General features: G+C 39.8%; 2 protein-coding genes across 3 annotated transcripts in view; one reads left to right on the top strand and one right to left on the bottom strand.

Annotated features, from left to right (window-relative positions):
- Positions 1-15,010, bottom strand: part of LOC131324869 (F-box protein CPR1-like) — a 54,586-nt gene that overhangs the window by 18,122 nt on the left and 21,454 nt on the right. The gene's annotated exons all lie outside the window — the stretch shown is intronic.
- Positions 3,339-10,999, top strand: LOC131324867 (uncharacterized). Its single transcript, XM_058357039.1, has 4 exons — positions 3,339-4,813; positions 6,405-6,812; positions 8,513-9,010; positions 9,170-10,999. The coding sequence occupies exons 1-4, from the start codon at positions 4,025-4,027 to the stop codon at positions 9,425-9,427; spliced, it is 1,953 nt and encodes a 650-aa protein (XP_058213022.1). The 5' UTR covers positions 3,339-4,024; the 3' UTR covers positions 9,428-10,999.

Here is a 15,010-nt window from a genome sequence, read left to right as displayed (position 1 = left end):
ACATCATTCCATCACCATAGGCTGCAATCTATCGTACATATTTGGAATTGGTCAAAAGTTAAACGCAAATTATGATAAACTAGCAAAAAAGTTATAAAAAAAAAAAATCCATGATGGATTTATCACAAAAGATGAAAAATTAAGCATAAATCAATTGAAAAACCTTGTCCAATGCTCCTTGATTCTGATCACAGTCCAGATCAACATGGCTAAACACAAACGTTTGTGTGACTCGTTATATGCCATTGACAAAACAATAATCCAGATTCAAGAGTAGTTCACACTTCACAGATACCAAAAGACCAAAACCATGGCCAGAAAAGTAGGAAACAAGTATCATGTGGTACAAGTTTGCCTATTCTACATGATCTTCCTCTCCTCTCTTCTAGTAACTGCCCTCAAAATCACCCACCTCTTTGCGGAGAATATGAAGTCCAAGTGATGAAGTGAAACCAAATTGTTCTCATCCATTGCTGAATGGTCACCAATTTTAGTTTGGGATTTCTTCTTGCCCATGATTGACCCCAATCTAAGTTGTGGGACTGCAATATCACAGGCATATAAAGAATGAGATCAAACTTAAGGTTAAAACAACCATTGGCAGTTGAAACCTAAAAAATGAAAAATGAAAAAAGACAGAGAACGAAGTTACATTGCATATATTTCATGCAATAATAAATGAAGAAAGCATAAATCGTCTAAAACTTATGAAAGTTGCTCAAGATTCTGGTCACCAAGTGAAAGAAAAATGAATGGCAGTCTGGTACCCTTCACTTAAATAAACAATGATCATTGTTCTCCTATAACATTGATAGTGGTAACTGAAAAACAAATGAAGTGACAAATAACACACCCCCAACCACGTCGCAACCTGGGCTAATACTACCCTCATCGTAGCCCATACATCCAATGCAACCTCCAAACTTCACACGTATTAGTCTATGACTCCATAGTAGTTGTTAATACACGAGGATAATTATTAGGGATCAAGGAATCTGTCTTTCTGGATCAGAACATTACAAATGATATTTGGAATTCTAATGAAGAAATGTGCTACACCCTCATCTTTAATCCAAACATGCAATAACCCAATACAAAATTTGTCGAAATAGACAGGATAAACTCTTTGCAAAACTAAACATGGATGCGTGATATTTCATCTTCTTTCTACATGAAAAAAATGTTGTACTCAACCATGATACTAGGTATTAGAAATGTATGTATTTGTAGAGGAGACAATCCCACGACCAAGCATCACAGACGCATAGAAATTGAATAAAACAAGAAAAAAAAGAAGACCAAATGAACAAATTGAGAAACTGAAGACCAATATTTATGAGTTTCCTCCAAGGGTTATATACTTGTGCATGTAGATATAAGCATGGAGATACAGTTATATAACCACATTGCATGAAAGGATATACCAAATTTCCAGTAACTTGTCAATATGCCACTGAGACCAGATTATTTGAGAGCTATAGAACCTAAATTAACTCATTTTGCCAATTAGGCTGCAAGGATGGGATGAGCACTACAAGATATTGCAACCAACTCATTCGTCTTGACTCTATATATTATAGCAAAGATGAAATATTGGTGACTTACTAGTTAAGTTAACACATAAGCTGACGAATTTATCATTCACTTAAACTCAAATTAATGGTCCTTTCATATCATAATAGCACTAAAATGTTCGCTTATTTTCTAGAACAAATAAGTCATTGGCAATCCATGACGGTAAAACTAGCAAATTCTCGGTTAAGCAAACAAACTTAGCATACAAATTAGCAAAAGAATGAAAGAGAAAGGAAAAATGAAATAAGATGCTCTCACTTACCCCAAGATGAAAGATTTATACATTCACTGCCACTCTAAACCCATTTTCATTCAACTTTAATCCCTGCCTACTTCACGGTGTCCCCCACCAAGTTCTTTGACCTCCTAATGAAGATGGGACATGAACCTATGGGTTGTTCCTTCAAGATTATATTTTATACACCACTAGTCTTTTCCTGTCTATCCCCTTCATCATTTCACCATTCTTAGTAAAACATAAAAGCGTCACGGTGCGCGGACTCCCAACGTCATAAGGAACGACTAACAATCTAGCGCACAATTCTATCATGCCAAACCCTTTCAATCCTAACACCTCATTATTGTATGTATCCTCCACGGTGAACAACGCAAAGGGACCCACTCAAAACCGGTGGCGGAGCCACTCTATGGCCACTAGGGGCACCCGCCCCCACTGCACCCTTTTTTCTTTTTTCTTTTTTTGAAATTGGTAGTTTGAGTTCACCCAATATTTAAAGCAAGGCACATGTTATTAGATTAAATACTTGTTAAAATACAAATGACTTGTTTGAATTGTTACACAAATAAGCTCAACAAAATCAATGTCTGCAATCATATCAAACTAAAGATTCGGTGAATTTATTGAAGAGTGAGTAATTTTCACCCAGTATGAACAGTGAGTAATACACACATGTTCTCGTAGTGTTTAAGTGTATGGGTGAACAAAATAGTACTCTAAAACTTGAAAACTCTCCTTTGTAACATGATGTAACAACCAACACAAAAATCACGCTGCATCACCAACAACCATCAAGTCATTAGTCAGTGGGATGTCGTCGGAAGATGGCTATCGTCAGAGATTTTGTTCTTATAATGCCCCCAGTGATGTATATTCCTGGCTATGCCACTGCTCAAAACCTCCAACCCATATTTCGAAATACCCGATTTGAAGTTGCTGTTGGACTAAATGATCAAAAGCATATAGAGAAGGAGCATGCAAAATGGTTATAAAAAACGTATGTTGTTTATTTATATACAAATGAAGAACATAAGTTTACGAAAGATATTTATATATAAAGAGATACTCCCTCCGTTCTAATTTGTTTGTCCAATTGTCAAAATTTGTGTCTTTCAAAAATATACTTATATCTTACATTTTATCATTTATGATTTTAAAGATTTTGTATAATAAAACTAATTGAAATCTAATTACATATTAAAAACATTACGAATGTCAAAATAACACAGTTATTATTTTATCAAATCCGATCAAATATAATAATAATAATAATACTCCCTCCGTCCTAATTTGATTTCTTTGTTTTTTTTTTTTTTGACTTTTTAAGAGCGTTTGACCTCTCAAAAAATTGTCTATCATTTCCGTGACACTTTTTGATTGATTCATCAACATAATTGTTGACCTTGACCACTTGGCAGCACTTGATTGGTTAGTTCATGAAATTTTGACTTTGACCTATATGCACTCGACAACATGCCTACGCAGGGAGGCGAGAGAAAGCGACTAGTTGTGGTAAAGGGCGTGAGGAAGAGGAAGTGGGGGAAATCGTTTCCGAGATCCGTCTACCCAACTCCCGCGAACGAATTTGGCTGGGCTCTTACGACTCAGCGGAGAAGCCCGCGAGGACCTTTGACGTTGCTCTGTCCCGCCTCTGCCAGCTTTAATTTCCTGGACATTCCGCCGGAAGTTGCTCACTCCTTGCGAAATTCAAGCCAAAGCTGCCCGGTACGCGAATTGACTCGGGTGTTTCCTTTCCCCTGCCTCAAAGAGATGACAGAGAAAAATTAATAAGGGTTGTGGTGGCCCGAACCCGAAAAAAGAAAAGAAAAAAGAGCAAACTTTTTCTGGGTGGGTAGCATTATTGACTTTCTTTACCCTCTGTTTTCACTACTTTCCTGCCAATTTCCAGTTCCACAAGATCAAAGGTTGTCCTCTTGCTTAGACCCCTAATCAACGAAACTTTACTCTCTCTCTCTCTCTCTCCCCGTTTCACGTTTTTTATGTCATGTATCTTATCAAGTCTCAACCCCTAATCAACAAAACTTTACTCTCCATTTCATGTTTTCTATGTCGTGTATCTTATCAAGTCCCAATTCTTAATTGACGAAACTTTTCTCTCTCTCGTACTCCATTTCATTTTGCACCTAGTTTCACACTCCAATTTAAAACTCCATCTTCCGATCAAAAACATTTCCAAAAAACAACCCAAAAATGAAAGCCTCCTCTTGTCCAAATCTCAACCGCGAGACCACCTCCTTCCCCAATTTCTTCACCTTATTCCAAGACCCAGACTGCCACGACAAAAACACCACAACCCTCAACAAGCGCCCAAAGATTGATCGCGGCGACGACACCGAAGCAACCCTCAACAAGCGCCCAAAGATTGATCGCGGCGACGACACCGAAGGCTCCGAAGCGTCGCCGTTCAAAGACATCCTCTCCTCCTTCGTCTCGTTTGACGAAATGAACGAGCCCGGATATCTTCCCGATTGTTGGGATCAGGAGGACGACCAAACACTAGCCAAATGGCCTCCGAGTCCAAACGGGTCGGAATCTAACGCTTCCGTCGGGTCAAACCAATTCAACCCCGCGTCCCCGGGGATCCATCGCGACGCTTCCAAAATGAGCGAATCCACGTTCGACTTCTTCCTCAACGAACTCGAGCCGCCTCGCTTTGAGCATGCATTGGGGTCCTTATCAACCTCACCAGTAGTTGATCCTCTATACCACGAACATTACAGCCGGAGTTCATTCAAGAGATTTAGCAGCTCGGCTTTAGGCCCCCCTTCAACCATGAATTTGGTTAGAAAGCCAAACAACCAGGAAAGAGCGATCACGTTCTTTAGAAACTTGAATTTGGTGACGAATCAAGAACGAGCGCAACGAAGCCGACCCATGTCAAGCACTCAGTTGCACCACATGATATCTTGGAGAAACAGGAGAGAGAAGCTTATTAAGAGCTTTCAAGCACTGCAATCACTTCTTCCTCTGGGAACAAAGGTATCACACATAGGAGAGAAACTTATTCCAACTCATTCACGGCTGTACGCAATTACAACCGTCTGTTCCGGCAATCAATGATTGAGATACGTTTTTAAATTTTGACCGGTAACAGTTTGTTTTTAATCCGAATCGTCCAAAACACTTTTGAATGCGCTAGATTGAGCGTCATAAATCTTATTTACGGAGGCTCCGTAAATAATAAGTTTTTCTCTGCACATAGTATAACTATATCCACTTCCCACTTCTGCAAATTTTTATTTTTAAGACTTGCGCTAAAATTTGTTGTCATCACTACAAATTTTTTCATGGAATTAATGCAACAAGATAGTCTATGCCGACGAAATATTGAGAAAAAATTGTTTCGTCTTTAAGGGTAAAATTTTCAAATATCCCTTCGGGTTCGAAGCGAATTCCACTATAGTCTTGATACTTCGAATTTGAACAATGCTAACCTTGTACTCCTAGTTCTTGATGAGTTCCAATGTCAAACCTCTGTTGCACATGTGCACTGTGCAGTCCACGTGACGCGAGCATGTTCGAGGGGTATTTTGGGTCTGCTGGAGAGAGAAAGAGGGCAAAAAACAGGGGCCTACAACTCTTCCTCCCCTCCACACCCAGCAACCCTCTCCTCCTTACCAAGCACCCGTGCCAAGTGGGTGTTCATTTCGTCTACTGGAGAGAGAAGGAGGGCAAAAAGCAGGGGTCTACATCTCTTCCTCCCCTCCATACCCAGCAACCCTCTCCTCCTCCTTGCCAAGCACCAGTGCCAAGTGGGTGCTGAGCGGCATCCGGCGGTTCATTCGACACGAATGGCTGAGATTGGATATGAATGCACACAGATCTGAAATGAGATGAATGACCTGATGGCGGCTTGACCCCGCTGCCAAGCACGGGCAGCCTCTCCCAATCCCTCATCCTCTTACCGCAACCCCTACCCGTACTGTGAAACCAGTACATTTAGCATACACAACTTATATATACCTCACAAATAAAAATGTTGTAGAATTGAGTTTAAGCTCCAATTTTCGTTGTTTAGTTGATTTATATTTATTTGTTCATAAATTGTTTGTCTAGTTGGTGTCTTATTTCTTGGTTCTCTTTATTTTAACCGTCGTGGAAAAATATTTTAAAATAAAGTCAATAATAAAACCATTTCAATCATTTTAAAAGCCTGTCGATGACATTAATGTAAAACATACTCTGAAAGTTTTGTCTAAGATTGTGTGCTCATTTTCGGATCTTTTCATAAAAAATATGCATTGTGAATTTTATTGATTATCTAAATTAAGCATGATCTTATTGTTGTGGACTAAAAATAATAATTTTCACAATTATGATTAGTAAGGTGCCCCACTAAGCTAGATTCTTGGGTCCATCCTTGCAAGATCCTTCCACAATCCATGTGTATAGTACTCAACCGAGATAATATACCAAATAATATTGTGGCATTTTGTGCTCAATATCATACTAAAATGTTATCGCATTTGGCTCATATCACAGTATGAATAAACTTTCTTTCTGAGTAGTCATGTTCTATTTTATATCGAAACACAAACACTAATGAAATTTTTGTTTTCGATTTGTCTAGAAAGATGAGGCATCTGTGCTTGCTACCACAACGGACTACTTAGCTTCTTTAAAAGCACAAGTTGAAGAGCTTACTAAAACAAGTAGAGATTTGGAAGAGAAAGTACAACTTCTGGCTACAAAAAAAGAAGCAGCAGATGATCATGATCATCAAGAAGTGATCAGTCTCTTCCCAGATCAAAGGCTAGATGTCCGGATCACACACGAAGCAGAATCAACATCACAAGCCCGAGTGATCGGGCTGCAAGTGGTTTTGAGAGGAGAATGCAATGTGATGGATTCGGTGACGAGAATACTGGAGTTTATGAGACAAGTTGAAAACGCGAGCTTATTGTCCGTGGAAGTAGATGCCCCAGTGGTAGATTCAATTAATCCTATCGATATTGTGAGGTTGAGATTGAGAATTGAGGTATGGTATATTATAGCACTTTTCATTGGCTCTTCTGTTTTGCTAATTTTGTTCACTTAACTAATTTTATTTTGGACTTCTTCTCGTACAAAAAGAACAAGCAAAAACCAGCTAAAAACTACTTTAACCCTGCGGAGACATATATAAATATAAATGGGGGACACATAATTTTTCTCCGTACGTAATGAATCATGTTTCTGTTTGTCATCTTTCCATTTCACCATGCATACAGGCCATAAGGTACGTAATTTTTTTTAGGTGAAATTACACGGACACCCCCTCATCCATCTGGTTTGGACACGAACACCCCCTAACCTTTAAAAATGCCCATACATACCCCCTCATCTACTGAAAAGGAAAACAAACCTTAACGCCGTTAACAGAATGAACAAAATGTCAAATATACCCTTGGTGAAATTACACGGTCACCCCCTCATCTATCTGGTTTGGACATGAACACCCCTTAACCTTTAAAAACGCCCATACACACCCCCTCATCTACTGAAAGGAAAAAAAAAACCTCAACGCCGTTAATGGAATGTACAAAATGTCAAATATACCCTTTGTTATGAAATGGAGCAACAAGCATACGCCACAATTCACTTGATCAGAAAATTCTCTCCACCCTACTCGATCATGGCGCCTCTGTCTCTCTTCCTCTCCCTCTTCAACTTGCATTGTAGATCATGGCTAACCCTAGATTGTGAAGAAAACCTAAGTTTCGAAGAATATCGGATCGTGTACACTGTAGAAAAGCTGTAGATCGTGGCAAACCCTACTTTGGAAGGTATGTTTTATATGTAAAAAAATCATAGATTTTCTTATTAAATGGCGCAAATGTAGATGTATATGTTCATATTATATGATATATGAATACATTAGGGTTTTTGTTTAGGAATAGTAGGGTTTTTTTGAAAGGTGTTGTACAGTGGTGATTTCGATAACCTTTAAAAATTGGGGCTCTTGTTGTTTTGCATTTGCTTGTCATCCATTTTGTATTTGAAGTCCTCAAGGGGGCTTTTTCTCCACAACGGCAGTAGGAATCAACCCAATTTTGGGTTTGGTTGGAGTTGTAGCTCTAACTGCAGCTATTAGATCTGTTGTTGGTGTGGCTATGGTGGCTACTATAGCTATTGTTGCCACTTGCCACCTTCCATGGCTGCCGTAGGAGAGAGAGAGAGAGAGAGAGAGAGAGAGAGAGAGAGAGAGAGAGAGAGAGAGAGAGAGAGAGAGAGAGAGAGAGAGAGAGAGAGAGAATCTCTGATATAAAGTGAGAATGAGGAATGAGGTATGAAAGACAACTGGGTATATCTTGCCGTTAAAGGGCATTTTTGTCTAAAATTTGGCAAAAGTATTGACATGTGCCTTGCAACAAACGGTACTCAAACGGAAGGGTGCTCCTTGGGTAACGGTAGAAGATGAGGGGGTGTGCATGAACGTTTTTAAAGGTTAGGAGGTGTCCGTGTCTAAACCGAATAAATGAGGGGGTGTTCGTGTAATTTCACCATTTTTTTATTCGGCAGAAGAAAACTTCATTATCATTAAGATAAAAAAAAAATTGAAATTATTACCATAGGAAAAAAAATGCGAAGAGACTAAACCCTCTAGAAACCACGTAGAGCCGCCCCTGGTCCATGCATATGTGGTTTATCATGTCACATGTGAGACTGATCATTCTGTATGTAACTTCGATTTCACAGGTTAACTTCAAAATGGAGGCGAGGAACATGTTCCCGGACGATTTCTCTCAACAATTAGCACCACCAATAGAGCTCCCACGTCTGACGGACCAACCCCGGCCTTCATCATCTTCAACCTCGTTACTCAGTCCTCTGTACCAAGCCAAACAAGCATTTACCCAAATCCCCAGTACTTCTCAATTTCCTTCACTTGAAACCAAAGAAGCAATAATGACAGGAGCCGGCACAAGCCAAAAGCCAAGTGCATTCAAGAGATTTAAACCTGCTTTGGGCCCTTCAATCATGAACATTACAGCTGGAGCTAGAAAGCCGAATGCCCAGAAACGAGCAATCACATTCTTTAGATTCTTGAGTTTGACCAGAATCCAAGGACAAAAGCAAGGAAGCCGAGCCATGTCAAGAACTCGATTGCACCACATGATATCTGAGAGAACAAGGGCACAGAAACTTTTCGACAGCTTTCAGGCATTGAAATCACTTCTTCCTCCGGGAACAAAGGTATTATACAGAATGATATGGAATTTTGTGCTCTATACCATACTAAAACTGCTATCACATTTTGACTCATATCATTATATGTCTAAATTTTCTTTTTAAGCCGTCATCTTTTATGGAAACACAAAACACTGATGGAATTTTTGTTGTGGATTTGTCTAGAAAGATAAGGTGTCTCTGCTTGCTAGCACAACGGACTACTTAGTTTCTTTGAAAGCACAAGTTGATGAGCTTGATAAGAGAGCTAAACATTTGGAAGAAAAAGTACAACTTTTGACTACGAAAGAAGATGCAAATGATCACCAAGAGGAGAGTCTCTCCCCAAATCAAAGGCTAGATGTTCGGATCACAGAAGAAGCACAAGCCCTTATAATCCGACTACTTAGCCAAACAATCCTTCACCCAAATCCCCACTTTTAAATTTCCTTCAGTCCAAACCAAAGAAACAACAACGATAGATCATAGAAGCTAGCTGGCACAAGCCAAAAGCCAAGTTCATTCAAGAGATTTGGATCAGCTGGAGTTAGAAAGCCAAATATCAAGAAACTAGCAATCACGTACATTCTAATTATGTGTGTAAGCTCTCTAAGGCTCTTTATGGACTGAGACAAGCTCCACGGGCTTGGTATGCTATGTTTTCCAGCTACCTAGTTGAGCTAGGCTTCTGTTCCAGTAAGGCAGATACTTCTCTTTTCATCTTGTTTCAAGGCAGTCACATTACTATTGTGTTAGTTTATGTGGATGATATAGTAATTACAGGTAGTGATTCCAATTACATCATTGGTCTCATAAGTCTTCTCAGCAAAAAGTTTGTCATGAAAGACTTAGGTTCTCTCAATTACTTTCTGGGTCTTGAAGTGCATTCTACTTCTTCTGGTTTGTTTGTATCTCAAGCCAAATATGCAACTGAGCTCTTACATAAAGCTGGGATGGTTGACTGCAAGCCTAGTGATTCACCTACTTCTGTCAAACCTGGTTTGCCTAATCCTGATTCTCTATTTGTTGATGTCCATTTATATCGAACTCTTGTGGGGTCTTTACAGTACTTGACCTTAACTAGACCAGAAATTTCTTATTCTGTGAATGTTGCTTGTCAGCATATGCATTCCCCAAAGTTGAGTGATTTTATAGCTGTCGAAAGGATCCTAAGGTACATAAAAGGTACAGTGAATCAGGGCCTGCACTTTGTTTCCGGTCCTTTATCTCTTACAGCCTATGCTGATGCTGACTGGGCAGGAGATCCTATTGACAGGAGGTCCACTACTGGTTTTGGTGTGTTCATGGGATCTAATCTTGTGTCTTGGTGTGCCAAGAAATAGCACACCGTAGCTCGATCATCCACTAAAGCCAAGTATAGGGCCATGGCACAAACCGCTAATGATCTGATTTGGTTGATTCAGTTGTTTTCTGAACTGCATATACCTTTGTCTTCTCCTCCTGTCTTGTTTTGTGACAACAAATCTGCTATGGCATTGGCTTCTAATCCTGTGTTTCATGCCAGGACAAAGCACATAGAGATTGATTACCATTTTATCCGTGAACAAGTGCTCCATAAACATATTAATTTGTCTCATGTTTGTTCTGAGGCTCAAATAGCAGATATCTTTACAAAGCCCCTCTCTGTTTCTAGATTTCAAGTTCACAAGTCCAATCTCATGGTAGGTGATCCTCCCATGAGCTTGCAGGGGGGTGTAAAGGGTTCTGAACTCAGCTCAGCTGCTGCTACTTCAAGCTCAATTGACTCCATCATAGACTCTACCTCAGCTTCTGAGCCAAGGCTCAGCTTCACTACTGATGTATCAGCTCACGTGGTTCCCACTCAAGTTCCGCTTTCCACGTCAGCGTGTTAGTGGAAAATTAGTTAGAGTTTGTTGTGTTTAGTGGTGGTTTAGTGAATGTAATTAGCTATTAATCAAGATCTATAAATGCTGAAGGTCTGATCAGTTGTAAGACACAATTCAAAATGAAATGAAAGATTCTCTTCTCTCTCTCTCCTCTTACATTTTTCTCTCTTGTTCTTGAAGTTTTGTTTCTGTTTGTAAAGAATTCAGAGATTCTTCACTTTAGAAGCTTGAATTTGATGAGAATTCAACGACGAGTGCAAGCATTGAGAGAATAAGGAGAGAGAAAGTTAATGAGAGCTTTCAAGCATTGAGATCACTTCTTCCTTCTGGAACAAATTAAGGTATTGCACATGTAACTATAATACTATATCCACTTTTTACCTCTACAATTTTTCTTCTAATGAGTTGCGCTAAACAGCAGATTTACTCTACACAGTGGAAAAGGTAACGTATGCCGAGGAAATATTGAGACAAAATCGTTTTGTCAAGACTGAATTTGTTGTAGACTTGGAATGAGCTTCTCTCATAATTTACTGAGCAAATCCACGTTCGACTTCTTATGCAACAAACTGAACCCGATCATTACAAAAAAATGGACACGATACTCTGATTAGCCATACCTAAGGGTCATCATTGGGCTGGGCCGGCCGGCCCGCTAAGTCACTACCCAAGCCCGCCCACGGGCCAGGCCGACCGGGCTTTTTCTTTTTCGGGCCGGGCGGGCTAGGCTACCTACCATAAATTGAAGCCCAGGCCCAATTGACGGGCGGGCTTAAATTTCCTTGGGCAAAAACTAAACCAAGGGAAAAAAAAAAAAAAAGGATTTTGTGGGATTTCGGGCCCACCAAGCCCGTGTGCCCAAGCCCGCCCATTACAAACTACAGGCTGGGCTAGCCCGCCCATTTCACTGGCTTGGGCAGGGTAAAAGCCCGATGAGTGGGGCGGGTCGCGGGCCTCCGGGCTAAATGATGACCCTTAGCCATACCCGTTTCCAAGGGGTCGCCGTTGCATTTGGCGTTTGGCGCTGAACAAGAGGTGGCGCTGCTTGCAAAAGATAAACGGAGGTGGAACTCCAAGACTTGCCTGTGGTTCTTGGTGCTTGACAGCTTCTTGTCTGTTGCACACAACATTTGTGATCGAGATGAGGAATGAAAGCAATGGATCCACCAATGATGAGACTTTGCCTGAAAATGAAGTGAGGTCTGTTGCCTCGATGCGAGCTAGGGATCGGATTGCTGATATATTGCACCATAATTTTGTGCTGAATTCTTGTCTTTGTGATATATTGCACCATAATTTTGTGCTGAATTCTTGTCTTTGTGATGTGTCGTTACTTCCAAAAACAGTTTTTCCAAGAAACTGCTCATCCTTTTTGCTTGGTCTCAGACAAGCAGGTAACGATGGCCATCACTCTGTTGGGAATTCTACTCCTAAACGACATCGTCTGGCTTTACTTCTAAACGACCTCGTCTGGATTTAAAAGAGCCTGCCAACCGTGTGGATTTGAATCTCTTCATTTAATGAGATGGCAGCTCCACAACAGAAGCCTCACGCGATCTCCTTATAGAGAAATCCTCATAGGGGATCTGTCCAGTTTTCTTACACCTCGTTTCACGTACTCTCTCCTTCCAAATTCCAAATGACTATAAAACGTGTCCTATTAGACCGCGTTTGCTCATCGTTTACTGATCATTGCAAAGAAGGAAATGTCTATTTCAGAATCTCACGACACACTAATTTAATTTTGCTCAAACATTTGTAGCAAAATTTCCTGTTTATTGCTATTTACCATTTCCCTTAAGCTTTGCATACAGTTCCGAAGAAATATACAGGATCATAATAGACCAGAACAATTCAACACTCCATTAAGGGCACAATTCATCAAGATACAAGAGTACTTCAAAGATACCAACAGACCAGAATTATGGGCAGAAATGTTACAAAACAAAAGTAGCACATGTCCAAGTTAGCCTATTCTATATGATCTACCCCTCCCACTCTTCTAGTTACCGCCAAGCCAAAATCTCTTACTCCGTATCTTTTTACAGAAATCGTCCAAGTGAGGAAATGAAACCAGATTGTCATCACCCATTGCTGTGATCATGAATTATGGTTTGGGATTCCTTCGTGTGGATGATTCACCCAAATTTAAGTTGATGCTGGAGCAAAATATCAAAAGCATATAAAAATGAGATCAAACAAAAGGCGAAAACAATCCCTGAAAGTTAAAACGCAAAAAACAAATTAAAGGAGAGAGAGAGAGAGAGAGAGAGAGAGAGAGAGAGAGAGAGAGAGAGAGAGAGAGACCGGAATTATATTTCATACTTCATACAACACTAAATGAAGGAATAATATCAAGCTGAAGAGAAAATACCAAGCAGTGTTAGCACAACATAAATCATCTAAAAAGGATGAATGTTACTCAAGATTCTTATCACCGAGTTCCGTGAGAAACATAGAATATATTGTACTACTTTTGGGGGGGCTTTCTTTCTACAACGGAAGGGAAATTAGCAGCACCGGCCCAAGGTTACATGTGACAGATTTGAAGGGTTTGACAACTACGTCATGGTTGATCACGGAAAACCAAAGGAAGTAGCTCTATGGTATCCTTCCCTGACACAGACAAGGATCATAGTTCTCCTATGACATTAAAAATGGTACTTGAAAAACAAAGAGACAAATACCCACGTGCAACAATGTTACCTGAGCTAAAACATCTCTTATCATAGCCCCCCCATACATGCAATGAAACTACCAAACTTCACTCCTATTAGTCCATGACTCCATGAGTTGTTGAAACAGGAGGACAATTAGTAGGGAATCTGTCTTTCTGGATCAGAACTTATAACTGATGACTGAATACAAATGTGAAATGTGATTACCCCTCATCTATAATTCAAACATGCAATAGCCCAATACAAAATTTGTCTAAAAAGAGGATACACTCTACGCAACAAAATCGGTCTGTCTGCTTGAACAAAATGCGGGACTCACCCCTGATACTATATATGTATTGTAAATCGTCATCTTCATAGAGGAGACAATCTCACAACCAAGTGTCCTAGACTCGCAGACATTGAATAAAACATGAAAAAAGAGAGCTAGATGAACGAATCAAGAGACTGAACACCAGTATTCATGTGTTTCCTCCGAGTGCTCTGTACTTGTGCACTGCAGATAGATACAAGAATAGAGATGTAGTTTTACAACTTTTGCATTAAAGGACATACCTGATTTCCAGTTACTTGTAAATAGGAAGCCGGAGACCAGATTATAGAGCCTAATTTTAACTCCTTTTGCCAATTAGTTGAACTTATATGACAAAACGGGCACTAAAAGATACTGCAACGATGTCACTTGTCATGACTATAAGTTAATAGGAAGAGGAAATATCAGTGACTTAGTCAAGATAACACATAACCTGATGAATTGGTCATTCACTTATGCTCAAACTCAAATGCTCATTTTCATATCAAACAAGCACTAAATGTTAGATTATAACTTTTCTTGCTTAAGTAAGTCATAGTCAATCCATGTAGGTGAAATTAGCACATCCATCACTTAAGCCCACAAATCTAGCATATAAATCAGCAAAAGACTGCAAGAGAAAAGAGAAATGCTCTCACTTACCCCTAGATGAAAGATTCACGATTGCCTGTACCCATAGAGTCACTGTTAGGGAACACTAGACTCTCAACATACACCACAACAGTAAACCCTTTGTCATTCAATGTCAAACACTGCCTACTTTGCACTATCTCCACCAAGTTTCTTTGACCTCCTGAGGAAGATGGGACAACTATCCACGCGGTTTTCCCTGTAAGATTTTACGCCACTAATCTATTCCTGTGTATCTCCGTCATCACTTAATTATCAAAGGCGTCAAGGACTTAAACTGCAGGCTCCCCTCGTCATAAGGAACCGTGAACAATCTAGCTCATGATTCTATCGCGCCGTACCTTTCAAAACCAACATTGTATTGTATTCTATATCACAAACAACGCGAAGGGATCCACTCAAAACCCAAAGTTTGAAATACCCGACTCAGAGTTGTAAGCTGGTTGAGTCATTTTGACAAACACCTCTTCTCCAAAATCTAAATAACATTTATAATAAACAACCAACCTATTCTTCCCTGAGTAATGAAATGTTCTAA

Source organism: Rhododendron vialii, chromosome 4a (genome assembly GCF_030253575.1).
Source record: "Rhododendron vialii isolate Sample 1 chromosome 4a, ASM3025357v1".
NCBI classification, from domain to species: Eukaryota; Viridiplantae; Streptophyta; class Magnoliopsida; order Ericales; family Ericaceae; genus Rhododendron; species Rhododendron vialii.
The sequence above is the reverse complement of the archived record's forward strand: the minus strand, read 5'-3'. Positions and strand labels throughout refer to the sequence as shown.

Excerpts from the sequence above, each read along its gene's own strand:
- LOC131324867 (XM_058357039.1), top strand. The coding sequence starts at position 4,025 with ATGAAAGCCTCCTCTTGTCCAAATCTCAACCGCGAGACCACCTCCTTC. Across the intron at positions 4,814-6,404 it reads TTCTTCCTCTGGGAACAAAG|AAAGATGAGGCATCTGTGCT; the intron begins GTATCACACATA and ends CGATTTGTCTAG. Across the intron at positions 9,011-9,169 it reads TTCTTCCTCCGGGAACAAAG|AAAGATAAGGTGTCTCTGCT; the intron begins GTATTATACAGA and ends GGATTTGTCTAG.